General features: G+C 40.8%; 1 protein-coding gene across 1 annotated transcript; it reads right to left on the bottom strand.

Annotated features, from left to right (window-relative positions):
* Positions 1-7,062: 7,062 nt before the first annotated feature.
* Positions 7,063-9,014, bottom strand: LOC308284335 (E3 ubiquitin-protein ligase TRIM39-like; the record flags this gene model as incomplete). Its single annotated transcript, XM_080724920.1, has 2 exons — positions 8,935-9,014; positions 7,063-8,710 (listed from the first exon to the last, which is right to left on the bottom strand). The coding sequence occupies exon 2, from the start codon at positions 8,707-8,709 to the stop codon at positions 7,063-7,065; it is 1,647 nt and encodes a 548-aa protein (XP_080581046.1). The 5' UTR covers position 8,710; positions 8,935-9,014.
* Between the last annotated feature and the right edge of the window lie 3,495 nt (positions 9,015-12,509).

Below are 12,509 nucleotides of genomic sequence, written 5' to 3'. Positions count from 1 at the left end.
CTATGAGCGAGTGTCGCTCTATTGAATGGATACGGTGGTGACTGGCTGACTGCCCGTGAATGGACAAGGAACTGGACAAGCAACTTTTGTTGTCAAGTTGGTGGTTTCTATTTTGTTTCAATTATTAGTCAGTGTTTTTGTAATTAGGGAGATCAGATCACACTTGGGTAGGCGACCACCTGTCCGCCTCCACGCTGGCTACGCCACTGCTTCATTGGGACACGCATGCCTTCTATTTTGCTAAGAGAGTTATATAGTTTAATTTATATAAACTAGTCCTTACCCGTTCAAAGATATGAGCTCCGAAATGATGTGCAGTGTGTGGGTTATGGGATGTGCACTGTGCACACGGTATATGAGGGATGGAAAGTAACTTTAACTGGTACTTGCATGATAATATGTAGGAGCATCAATGTAAGAAATACCCGTTTTTCGTTTAATGGCTATGTGTGTGTGTGTGTGTGTGTGTGTGTGTGTGTGCAGCGGTTTGGACCGTGAGACCATCCGCAGAGTAGTCTGTGTTTCTTTTTGAGAGGGTCGGTCCGCCTGAAAAACGCGTTTTGGAACGAAACGGTTACGTTTTGCGCGTTTGTGACGCCCTCTACGGGTGGAATTGGAAATGCTTCTGGGGATTCGTTGAGTAAGCCACCCGCAACCTGTGGCAGAAATTCAGTGTTGACTCGACGTTTTGTTTGTGATTTATGGCTATTGTTTGCAAAACGGGCCCCTCCCGCTAACTTTGGAAGCCCGTTACGAACGAACGGTATGGACTATCAAAATATCCCTTGACTATGTTCATTGCATGGGTTCAGAGATCATGTGTACCCATTTTCGTGACATTTGAAGAAAATATGTAGGAAAAGGAGCAAAAAGTGTGTTTTGGAGAAAATTCAAAATGGCGGAAAATCTATCCTGACGCAAATGGGTGGGGCCTATATGGGGAGATGCGTATTGACCCAAGGAATCCAGGGAAAAAATAAATTTAATTTTCCGACCTACGGTTCAAGAGTTACAGGCCGAAACGTAAAGTGGACTGTTATAGCGCCACCATGAGGCCAACTGACAAAGTTATTTTTTATTTAATCCTTGATATCATTATAAATCTCCTCTCAGAGTTTTGTAACTGTAGCCCCTATGGTTTGCGAGAAAAAAAATATTGAATGTGAGTTTTTGCGATTCCCATTATAAGTCAATGGGAAAAATTAATTCACTAATAAATTAATATCAATTAAACGATTTGTGAAAGTGAAAAAAGGGCTTCACAGTTGTGTCAGGTGTGTTCATATGCTAATGGTGATGCGATTTCAGATCAATTGCTCCAGCCACTGAGGAGAAACGCTGTGACAGACAGACAGACAGACACTCAGACACTCAGACACTCAGACAGACATTCGCTAAATTATATGTTAGATGTATTCATGAATACATTTTCTCCATTGACTTTAACTAGAAGCTCGGCCGCCGAGGCCAGCAGCCTGGCCAACTCGGGAACGATGTAAATAGGGGATGAATGTCCCACCCTTTAATGCAAACCCCATTATACCTGTTGTTATAGGACCCGTTTTGACCATCTGTCTGCGTCCATTTTATGCCCATATATGGAGATCTCTGACCATCTGTTTGCCTGTGTCCATTTATGCCCATATATGGAGATATCTGTATCTGTCTGTCTCTGCGTTCATTTTATACCCATGCATGGAGATCTCTGCAGACACAGTGCCGGTTCCGGAATACCCTATTGTCAGACATCAGCTCCGCATACGGAGATACCGAACCTTTCGCAGCGGTTCCGGAAAACCGTGTATCGGGTCGGTCGAGGCCAGGCACTGCTCTGCCTGCTGTGGCAGGGAACGCGCGCATGCAGAAGTCTGTGTAATGCAAACCCCGTTATACCTGTTGTCATAGGACCCGTTTTGACCATCTGTTTGCCTGTGTCCATTTATGCCCATATAGTATGGAGATATCTGTATCTGTCTGTCTGCGTCCATTTCATGCCCAAATATGGAGATCTCTGCAGACACAGTGCCGGTTCCGGAATACCCTGATGTCAGACATCAGCTCCGCATACAGAGATTCCAAACCTTTCGCACCGGTCCCGGAAAATCGCGTATCGGGTCGGGTCGAGGCCGGGCACTGCACCTCATTGTTGACTCATGTGGTGTACATGATGTCAGAGCCTTTTATGCCCGTTCCGGAAAACTCTGATGTCAGACATCAGCTCCCCATACTATTTGCACAGGAGTGATGTCAGAATAAGTCAGCAGAAGTGATGTCACAATGAGTCAGTGCTTGTGCAACAGCCTGATGTAATGAATGAATACTTACTCCTCCCGCAGGGGAAATTCAGATATCGCAGCCCAACCCAGCTGCTTTTTTTTTATCAGCTTTGACCCAGCTGAACTCAACCCAGTGATGCCCACAAGGAGCGCAAGGGGCAAGGGGAGCAGTGGTAGCTGGAGTGGGGCATCGTACCTGCGACCTCTGGGGCCTCCGGAGTCCTAGGTGTGGACACTAACCACTCAGCCACCACTGCTCTAGATGTCAGACATCAGCTCTGCATATGGAGATTCCGAACCTTTCGTGCCGGTTCCGGAAAACAGTGTATCGGGTCGAGTCGAGGCCGGGCACTGCACTCCACGCCACAGCAGGGAACGCGCGTGCCGAATCTGAGGCCGGTGGGCGAACGGTTCTTGAGATACGCGGATTACATACACGCACGCTCACAGAGACTTCTCGCATTTATTGTAAGAATTAAAGTTTTCCCAAATATGGAGATGGCTGACATCATAGATGTCTGTACATCATAGACCACATGAGACTGACACAGTATCCATGGGCTTTCCAAGATATGGGCTTAACATTTACAACATCAGGGATCTCCATATATGGGCATAAAAGGGACAAGGCCTGACACAGATATCAACATACCGGTATATGGCCATTAATGTATTGGTGAATACATTTTCCCTTTTGTCTTGAATGAGGAAAGTTCAAATGGAGGACGAAATTCATTATGCAAAATTTGCGTAACACTTTCTAGTTTCTAAAGTAAAGACTGTTAAGTTGCTTATTTGGGCTTGTTTACTAATGTTTAAACCAGATCAGTGGTTCTCAAACTAAAAATAAATAAATATGTATTTATTTGCAGATCCCCATTTGAAAATAGTTTGTGCCAGGGACCCCCATACAACATCATGTGTTACGTAGGCTATTTATTCCTTTTTTTTAGATTGGCTATTTTCAAACATCCATGTGTGACTGTGTGCGCATGTGTTGTGGTCTGGTTGTGGCCAAGTAGTCCTACCTTTTGGGCTTGTTTTTATTGACCAGAAGTTGCTTATTTCTCTCGCAAAATCTGGCAACACTGAGCGAAGCAGCGCTTGGTTTTGCTGCCTGCCATTTACACTCACATGAATTCACAAAGTGATTAATTGATTGATTGATTGATTGATTGATTGATTGAAGACTTTATTAGAAGTTTGCATAGGAAAAAGTACAGTTTCATGACGGTAGAGCACTGGTACAAGGTCTACTAAAAGGAGATCCTAGAAAAGACTAAGCTTATTTCCATAGGAAACCATTGAAGTATCTCATATAACATTGAATGACAGACGGATAGAACACAGTACTATGCAATAGATATAGTCATTGAAAAAAGGGGAAAACAATTTAAAAATAAAAAATCACACTTGTGTGAACTGAGCGGTGGAGGCTGCGCGTGTGTGTGTGTGTGTGTGTGTGTGTGTGTGTGTGTGTGTGTGTGTGTGTGTGTGTGTGTGTGTGTGTGTGTGTGTGTGTGTGGTATTGCAGGCCTGGCTCAGGCTACAGACAGACAGACAGACATACACGGACGGATACACGCATACACACACTGCCACGCTATGGAGACGGTGTGACCACCGCTCAAAAATAAAAAGGCAACGTTTGGCTCATGGGTCAACGAGTCATGCCCCCCAGGACTTCAAACTAGCAAAAGTAACGCCCTTGCACAAAAAAGGTAGCAAACTAGATCCTGGAAACTACCGCCCCATTTAAATTCTTTAGTTCTATCTCATGGAAAAAATATTCTACGAACAGGTCGCAAGATATAGTTCCAATCTGTCTTCAGAGAATACCATTCCACTGACACATGCCTTCTCTATCTGTATGACCAAATCAAATGCGAGGTGGATTTGGGCAAACATTGCGGCATGGTCATGCTGGACCTCCAGAAGGCATTTGACACCGTAGATCCCTCTATTCTGATTGAGAAATTAAAAGCTATTGGTCTTGACAGCGCAGCAGTGAGCTGGATGCAATCTTACCTGGTGGGGAGAGAACAGGTGGTGGAGGTGAACCCCCTCCCACTCCCAGTAAGCTGTGGTGTTCCTAATATATATATATGTGTGTAAACGACATGGCATCTGCTTGCGACTGCAACCTGTTCCTGTTAGGGGATGACTCGGCTCTCCTTGTCTCGGACAGGGATAGCTTGCAGGTTGAAAATACCATTAGCTCTGACCTAAATAAGATCTGCACCTGGTTCAATAACAACAAATTATAAATACACCTGGGCAAAACCGAATCCACCCTCTTTGGATCAAATCATAACCTCAGAAAGGTCGATAACTTCCCTATCAAAGTGGGTGACAATGTAATAACACGAAAAAAACTACCTACTTGGGTCCTTGACAAACTTGTTTCTTACAGAGGATCGTTCCGATGGTCAATAACTCAGAAGAATCTATCGGGTGCAATCATTCTGCCCCTCTATGACTATGGAGTCCACGTATGGTATCGTGAGTCTCGCGATGCCCCAAAGGCCCTGAAAACAAGGCTCCAAACAGCCCAAAACAAAATAATTAGGGTCCTGCTTAACCTTCATCCTTGGACTCGCCTCACCCCTATTCACCAGTCTAGAGTGGGGTGGGCTCAGGGTAGATGTACAGCATCTTGCAATTGGCCTGTTGTACAAGATACACTACACCACTAAGATACCCATGTACCTGACAAAATACTTCCTACGGTACATGTCAAGGATGTCCACAATTACAACACCATGGTGAGGCAGCTCCACAGATCAAGTTCAACCCAGATTTGGCTCTAAAAAAGGTTCATTCTCCTGCTATACCACTAACACGTGGAACGACCTACTGAAAGCCTTAAAGGAGTGTAAATCCCTAACGTCCTTTAAATCGAAAAGTCACTTACAGGTGGCTGCTATCGAAACTCGTAATATACAAAGCCTATACTTACCAACCCTTTTCCATTGTAAATAACCTTTATTTATTTTCTTCCTTTTTTCTGTTTTAACTGTTTTTTATTTTTGCAATTGTTGATATCCTCTGCATAGTACTGTGTGTTATCTGTCATTCAATGTTATATACGGTAAGATAAATAAAGGTTTCCTATGTAAAGCCAAAAGGCTTTCTTGGATCTCCTTTTAGTTCACCTTGTACCAGTGAGCTGTGCTGTCATGAAACTTTACCTTTTCCTATGCAGACTTCTAATAATGTCTTCAATCAATCAATCAATCAATCAAGTCATCATGACCTGTAGCAGGCCTACACTCCTTTCTTGGGGGCAGCCAGCTTTTCCTATGCAAAGTATCCAATCCTGCAATCAATCAAACTTTAGGACAACTGCAGTGTAACATTATTCTATGTTAGTTTGTTATTATAGTTAACTAAAACTAAAATTGGTAAAAAAAAAAAGAGAGAGAGAGAAAAAAAAGAAAAAATGCCCTGTATTGTGTGCTTACAAAACAAACTAAAACCATGGAGAAAATGTCCTAGATTTAGTCTTTGTCAATTTATTCCATTGGTTGTATTTTAAATATATCTTCTATTTATTTAATTGTGGCAATTTTAACTTTGAATCTTTTTTTTTTAAGAAATGACAAATATACCATATCGTGAGACAAAAACAAATTCAAATTAAACTAAACTAAGCATGTTCACAAAATGCAAATGAACTAAACTAGCAAAAGAAATTGATAAACACAAAGTCAAAATGAAAACTAATGATACATTTAAAACTATATTAAGTGGTGTGGATTCAGGTCAATGGGTGTGTTGTGTATGTCGGATTGTCTAAATCTATTCTGTCTTCTATTAGGTCTGATGCTCTTAAGGCACCTGGCTGTGTAGAACAGGCTTGTATGTACAGTATCTCTTTCTGTCTCATGAATCTCTATATGTCTGTCTCACCCTGAATCTCTGTTTCTAACACAGAGATACACATATAGAAAGTTTATATATCTGTGTGTATGACACACACACACACACACACACACACACACACACACACACACACACACACACACACACACACACACACACACACACACACACACACACAGTTCCGTAGGCAACGTTATAAACATTATAGCACACATTATTGTTGATGGTGTTATAAACATTAAAACCTAGCAATGCCACAGTCTCTCACTAGATGGCACCCTCTCCTTGGTCTGTAGTCTGTAGTAGTGTGCAATACATTTGCCTCGATGAAGTAGGATCAAAACTGGATCATGACATTTCCTGGTGGGGTTTATGGAGCATTATATTAGGAATATTGTGTCAAAGAATACATTAGGCTCTGATTTCTTAGTCAACACCAATTATGTGTTACAAAGCTAAATTATCTGTGAACCACTGAGTTTAACAGTAAATTGTCCAATATAACACTTTACTTCAGGCATGCTATACCAGACAGTCTGTGAAGGACGGACCAAGCATGTACAGTATTAAGTAGTAAGACATGACAGTCACAGGGATTCTTAGTATGATGTAAAATATGAATTGACAAACAATAACTAAATGTTTTTTGTGTTATTTGGTGTTAAATTTAAGGTTTCACAAAGTTTACAATATTGTTTCAATAGTTGTTGCAGTATAGTTGCACTATACATGAACACAGTGATATATTTGCATATTTGATTCATTCAACATTTTAAAGCATTTATACAAATTGATGGCAGAAATGTGAGTGTGTATGGTTCATGATCATGGTCAGCTGTCTAAGATTAACAAATGTTTTGTAAATGCAAATAGCAAATACAGTACAAGGATTAGTCTAACTCTAATCTATGTGATTGACAGGAGAGATTATCAGAGGAGCAGAGTTTTTACCACAAATATTAAAACCAGGACTGAAGAATGGATAGAGTTTCTCAGTGAAGGTGCAGCCAGTGAAAGAGTAGATATGAACTCTGGTTTCCACATCATAAAAGGAGACAAGACCCTCCTCATAATCAACAAACACTCCCACTTTCTGGAGCTTCTCTCTTACATGGAGGACAACATCAGCCCCAGTAAGAGCATGGTACTCATTTCCATTCCTCAACCTTATAGACCAGTAGCCGTTGTTGGGGTTCAGTGTAATTTCTCTTTTCCTGTTGATGGACCCTCTGGCCACTCCTACATTCCAATGAGTCTTCCCTTTAACCTCCACCTCATAGTAAAATCTTCCTGAGGAGAAGCTTTGTTTTCCTAAGACATCAAGCGTTTTAGAGAATCTCTCTGTGTTGTCCAGGACATTTGTCTTTATGTCTGCATGATTCACTTGTTTTCCATTCTCGGACAGGATGAGTTTGCGGTGTGCTGTATCAGGGTCCAGAGTTACACCCACTGCATATTGCTGGACCCTCCTCTGTTCAGCATCACACAGCTTCTTCATCTCTTTACAGAGTGTCTTCTCCAGCTGAGCCACAGCTGTCCTCACAGTCCCCACATATGAAGACTGATGAACATTGGCTTTTGTCCAGTCCTTGGTGGGTGGAGGGTTGATGATGGAAGGGAATGGGACGTTCTCAAGGAGGTGAATGTGGTCTTCAGAATGTGAGAGTTGCATCAGCTCAGAGCTTCTCTTCTTTAACTCAGTGATCTCCTGTTCGAGCTCTTTGACGAAGCCTTCAGCCTGTTTCTCTGTTGTTTTCTGCTTCTCTTCAATCACATCAATGAGCTCAGCCTGGCTTCTCTCAATACATCTGATCAGAGCAGTGAACACCTGCATACTATCTTCTATCTCTCTGTCTGCATCTTTCTTGCTGAGCTCTACTGAGTGTTTGACCTCCTGAATCTTGAGTTGTCTCTCCTGGATCATCTGCTGAACTTCAGCCTCTGCCTTTCCCAGCTCAGCCTTTTTTCTTTCATATTCCTGTTTCAGAGGTACAATTAGATGGAACCTGTGGTCTAACTCAGTGCAGAACTGACAAACACACCTGTGATCAGTCTTACAGAACAGCTCCAGAGGTCTGTCATGTTTCTTACATATAATGTCTTCCAGGTTCATTACAGGGTCGATTAGTTTGTGTCGTTTTAGTGCTGTTACTCTCTGATGAGGCTCCAAGTGAGTCTCACAGTAGGAGGCCAGACACACCAGGCAGGACTTCAGGGCTGTGTGCTTCGTCTCAGTACAGATGTCACATGAAATGTCATCTGTTTTAGCAGGTTCTTGATTTGTGCTGGACTTTCTTTTCACCTGCTGTGTTTTCCGGAACTCATCAGCCATCTCTGAAATGAAGGTATTGACAAAGACTTCTGGTCTCTTATAGAATACCTTTTTACATAATGGACACAAACACACATCATTAGTGTCCCAGTAATGTGTGATACAGGTTTTGCAGTAGTTGTGCCCACACGGAGTGGCGATTGGATCAGTGAACACATCCAGACAGATAGAACACAGAAACTGCTCTTCAGACAGGAGACTGCTTGCAGATGCCATTCTGCACACAGAATAAAAGATAAGTGTCAGATGTAGTTCTTGAATGATAATTCTCACAGCTTCATTGTTAAGGTTTGCTGGATTGTATCGGAATAGAGCACAGTCATGTTGACAGATGCACTGTACTTCATCAAAACATATTTATCAAAATGTCAAGGGATATGAATAGTTGAGGATGACGTCTGGATATATGCATGTTAATGAATAATAAGTCATTCTACTCACCTGTCTTTAAGTTCTCAGTATTTCTGTAAACGTCATGTTGAATGTGTGTGTGCTGCTGCAACCAAACTACTCTCTCTGCTACTGGATACACTTTCACTTTAGATTTACGAGAAACTCCTCCTCCTTGTGCTGTAGCTGTTAACCCCTCACAGCCTCCACTCTTCTGTCCTTTAGCCCACTGTTTCCAAAACACTGGGTCGGGACCCAATTTTATGGGACACAGGAAAATATCCTTACATAAAAAAAAAGATATGCTATTGTTTCAAAATAATTAATAAAAGAAAGAATCTAACCTTTTTCAAAATAATGTCATAAATAAAGAAATCAAAGAAATTCCATAGAAGCACAGTTTTACCTCATTGTTCTTTTTGTTAACAGTGGATTTCATCATGGAAAACATAAAAACATAAAGAAAAAACAGCTATCATAAAAAACAAAACTCATGGCTAGGAGCCTGACCCTCAACCCCAGGTTCTGAGGTGTGTTTGAATAAATTAATGACAGACATGTAACAATGGAGGGTTATAGTCCTTTCACTCACTGTTCTGTGCAGACCGTCTACAACTTCAATGTAATCACAATCTGCACTGGAGTGTTAGAGTGGGTCACCAGTCTTAAAAGTCTATAACAAAATGATGAAGACAGTACAGCAGTGCAATTTAGTTCTGTCAAATGTATATATTTTGACCATTTAAAAAAAGATTTTGAACTTGTTAAAAGTGACATTCTGCACAATGAATACTTGTACTTTTCCTGGTGAGAAGTCCCTGAGTGTGTCTCTATTCCTTGGTGAATCTGGTCCTGGGGCCATGGACTCTATCACTGAAGGCTGTCCTGAACGGATCCAATTGGTCAGCACTGGCAGAGCTAGAAGGTTCACTGTAGGAGAAATCACAGGTGTAGCCCAGTGAGTCTGCTGGTGAGTGAGTCTCCTTCGTCTCTGAACGGAGGGGGGCCATCTCATGCACAGTATTTGGGATCACTGTTCTCCTTCTGCTGCTGCAGTGGCAATGTCCTGAGTCTAAATGGGAACGATGACAATCAAAGACAACGGGTCAATGAACAAAACTGCAGTGGCGTTTATGACCTGGCCTATCGAAATCATTGGGACATCATTGATTCTTTTAACTCACATCAATTAAAGTCACTTGGAGAACATCAAATTAAGCAGAGCAGCAACAACAATACTGTACTGAAACTGATTGTATTTGTAATAATAGCCTATTATAATGCTACTGTTTTTGTCCTTGACCTTTGGGGGTTTTCTGCATTCATTGCTGTCTGAACCTTCATCAACTGTACACGATAATACTGTACTGATACTGTATGTTTTCTTACAGATACTGTATATTGTTGATACTATAGCGATCTGATACTGCATTTGATACAGCACTGTTTGCATATTTACAATACTAGCCTATTAGTAAGTCTATCTTGTTGCTACCAATAGCTGTATCTCTGTTTTACTATGTATATCTGTCCTGTGCTTCTCTGACTATGGCAGTATATGCAATTCATATTCAATTTATTTGATCTTGAACACACTAAAAGGTCTTAATAATGTTCTCTGAGTTTGAATATTTGGAGAACAATATTGCTTAGGTCATTGGAAAGCTAATGATTCGCAGTACTGACCGCTGAGGTAGTAATCGATTTAGGAGGTTCTCTTCACAGATACTTAGGTATGATACATTCCCTGCGACTAGGCCCACAAGACCAGCATGAGCAACTGGAAAAAAATTAAAACAATGCAAATAGTTTTCTAAGCTCGACTGATCCATTTGAAAGAAGTTACGGTTACTTGTACACAAGAGTAAAACTTATTTTTGTTTGGCTACCTTCAGACAGTGTATTAGCAGCATATTATAATAATAAAAATAGTAAGGGAAAAAAAGAAAGAGAACAATAGAAAAGCAACAGCAAAACAACGTTTTGATGATAAAAATATATGTACAATGTATGTATATGGGTGACATGTGGGTGACTGTGTATACTCACTTAATATTTGAGGTAAGAAAGGTTTCAGAATGCATATGTGAGAAAGACACTATCTTATCCCCATCCCCACAACACATACCAGTATACTTATTATTTTGCAAGACAATCGACAAGCTTGACAGACCCCTTGAGATTAAACTTGGTAGCAATCATTGTAACAGCAGAGAATGGTAGGCCAATATTGTTTTTGTGCATGCAGTAAAACTTCTGGTTCTACTTCTCCTGTAAACCTCAGAAATTGTTATTAAACTGTTATTATACACAGATAACTTACCCCGGGAATAAAAGCTCTCTTGGAAACATTCCTGAAAGACTCTTCTATCATCTTCAGTAAGGGTTGTAATAGCTTCATGGCCTGATGATATACCTATCCCGAAAGAGTGTATAATTAATCCAAGCCCCATGTTCATTTTCAGACAATTGCCTGGGCTATACCAACCTACCAGCACTGTGGGTTTAAATTTTTGTCTCATCATAATCAAATTGATACATATAAAGCTTCACAAATGTTTATACTGTAGGATGAATCTTAAATAGATATTCAAGTACAGTAGACCTATAGCTCTAGCAGACCAGAGCTATAGATCCTTTATGCACACCTTGTTTGATATCCATTCCATTGTGCTATTAATCACCCAGTATTAGCCCTTTCATATCACACAGTAAAATCCTCCAGTGTTTTACAATGTATAACTCTTTCCACAAGATGGTGATGTATGTCCAGACAGCAGACACTTGTGTGGGTAGATCTGCAATCAAAGATTTAAAATGATATGTTATGGGAGAACATATCTTGAATTTAAGCTGTAGCTCATTCCAAGTGGTTGGGTCATTAAAGCAAAAGGCTGTCTTCCCCATTTCAGTGTTTGCTTTGGGGACCTATAGTGACTTAGTGAGACATTAAGAAATACTGTGTGTGTGTGTGGTCATAATGTTGTCCTGGCTGTAAATCGAGCTCACCCGATGTCATCCCCAAAATGTTACCCAATCACCAGTTTGTTCTCTGGCACAGCTTATGATTGACATGCGTTTTATCCAATGGGATGCTGCATAGTGTGGTAGGCGTCGTACCAGCACAGCCAGTCAGGAACAACGTCACACCGAAATGTGTTCACTTATTTATCCTCGATTCTCGAGGTCGAGAGGAGGGCGATTTATAACTTTAGTCTTTATAAGACATTTAAAACAACAAAACATCGAAACTGAAATACACATCTTAGTATTATTATTATTTTTTTTCTATTGCAAACTTCTAATAAATTCTTCAATTATATATAAATATTAAATATTTACTTAAAATTAAAAATGTAAATGTTTTCATCTTAAATCTATAGCCTGCAGAAATTATGAAATAGTTGATATAATATTTGAAAACATCCATATTTTAATATTTTATATAAAAAAGAAGAAAAATAATCCCTACCGAAATGATTGAAGAGGGCGGGCGGGTCACATACTTCAATGGGTCACAGATGAGGGTGTACCACTCCGGAGGTGGGACCAGCGTGTCGTGTTGACAGTGGCGCTCTTCTGCCACAAAACCCAGTTGGAGGAAGTGGTGGAAAAAGTACTCAAAA

This window comes from Nannobrachium achirus (assembly GCF_963921795.1).
Source record: "Nannobrachium achirus genome assembly, chromosome: 1".
In the NCBI taxonomy this organism is placed as follows: domain Eukaryota; kingdom Metazoa; phylum Chordata; class Actinopteri; order Myctophiformes; family Myctophidae; genus Nannobrachium; species Nannobrachium achirus.
Note: the sequence above shows the minus strand (reverse complement) of the source record. Positions and strands in the feature narration are given on the sequence as shown.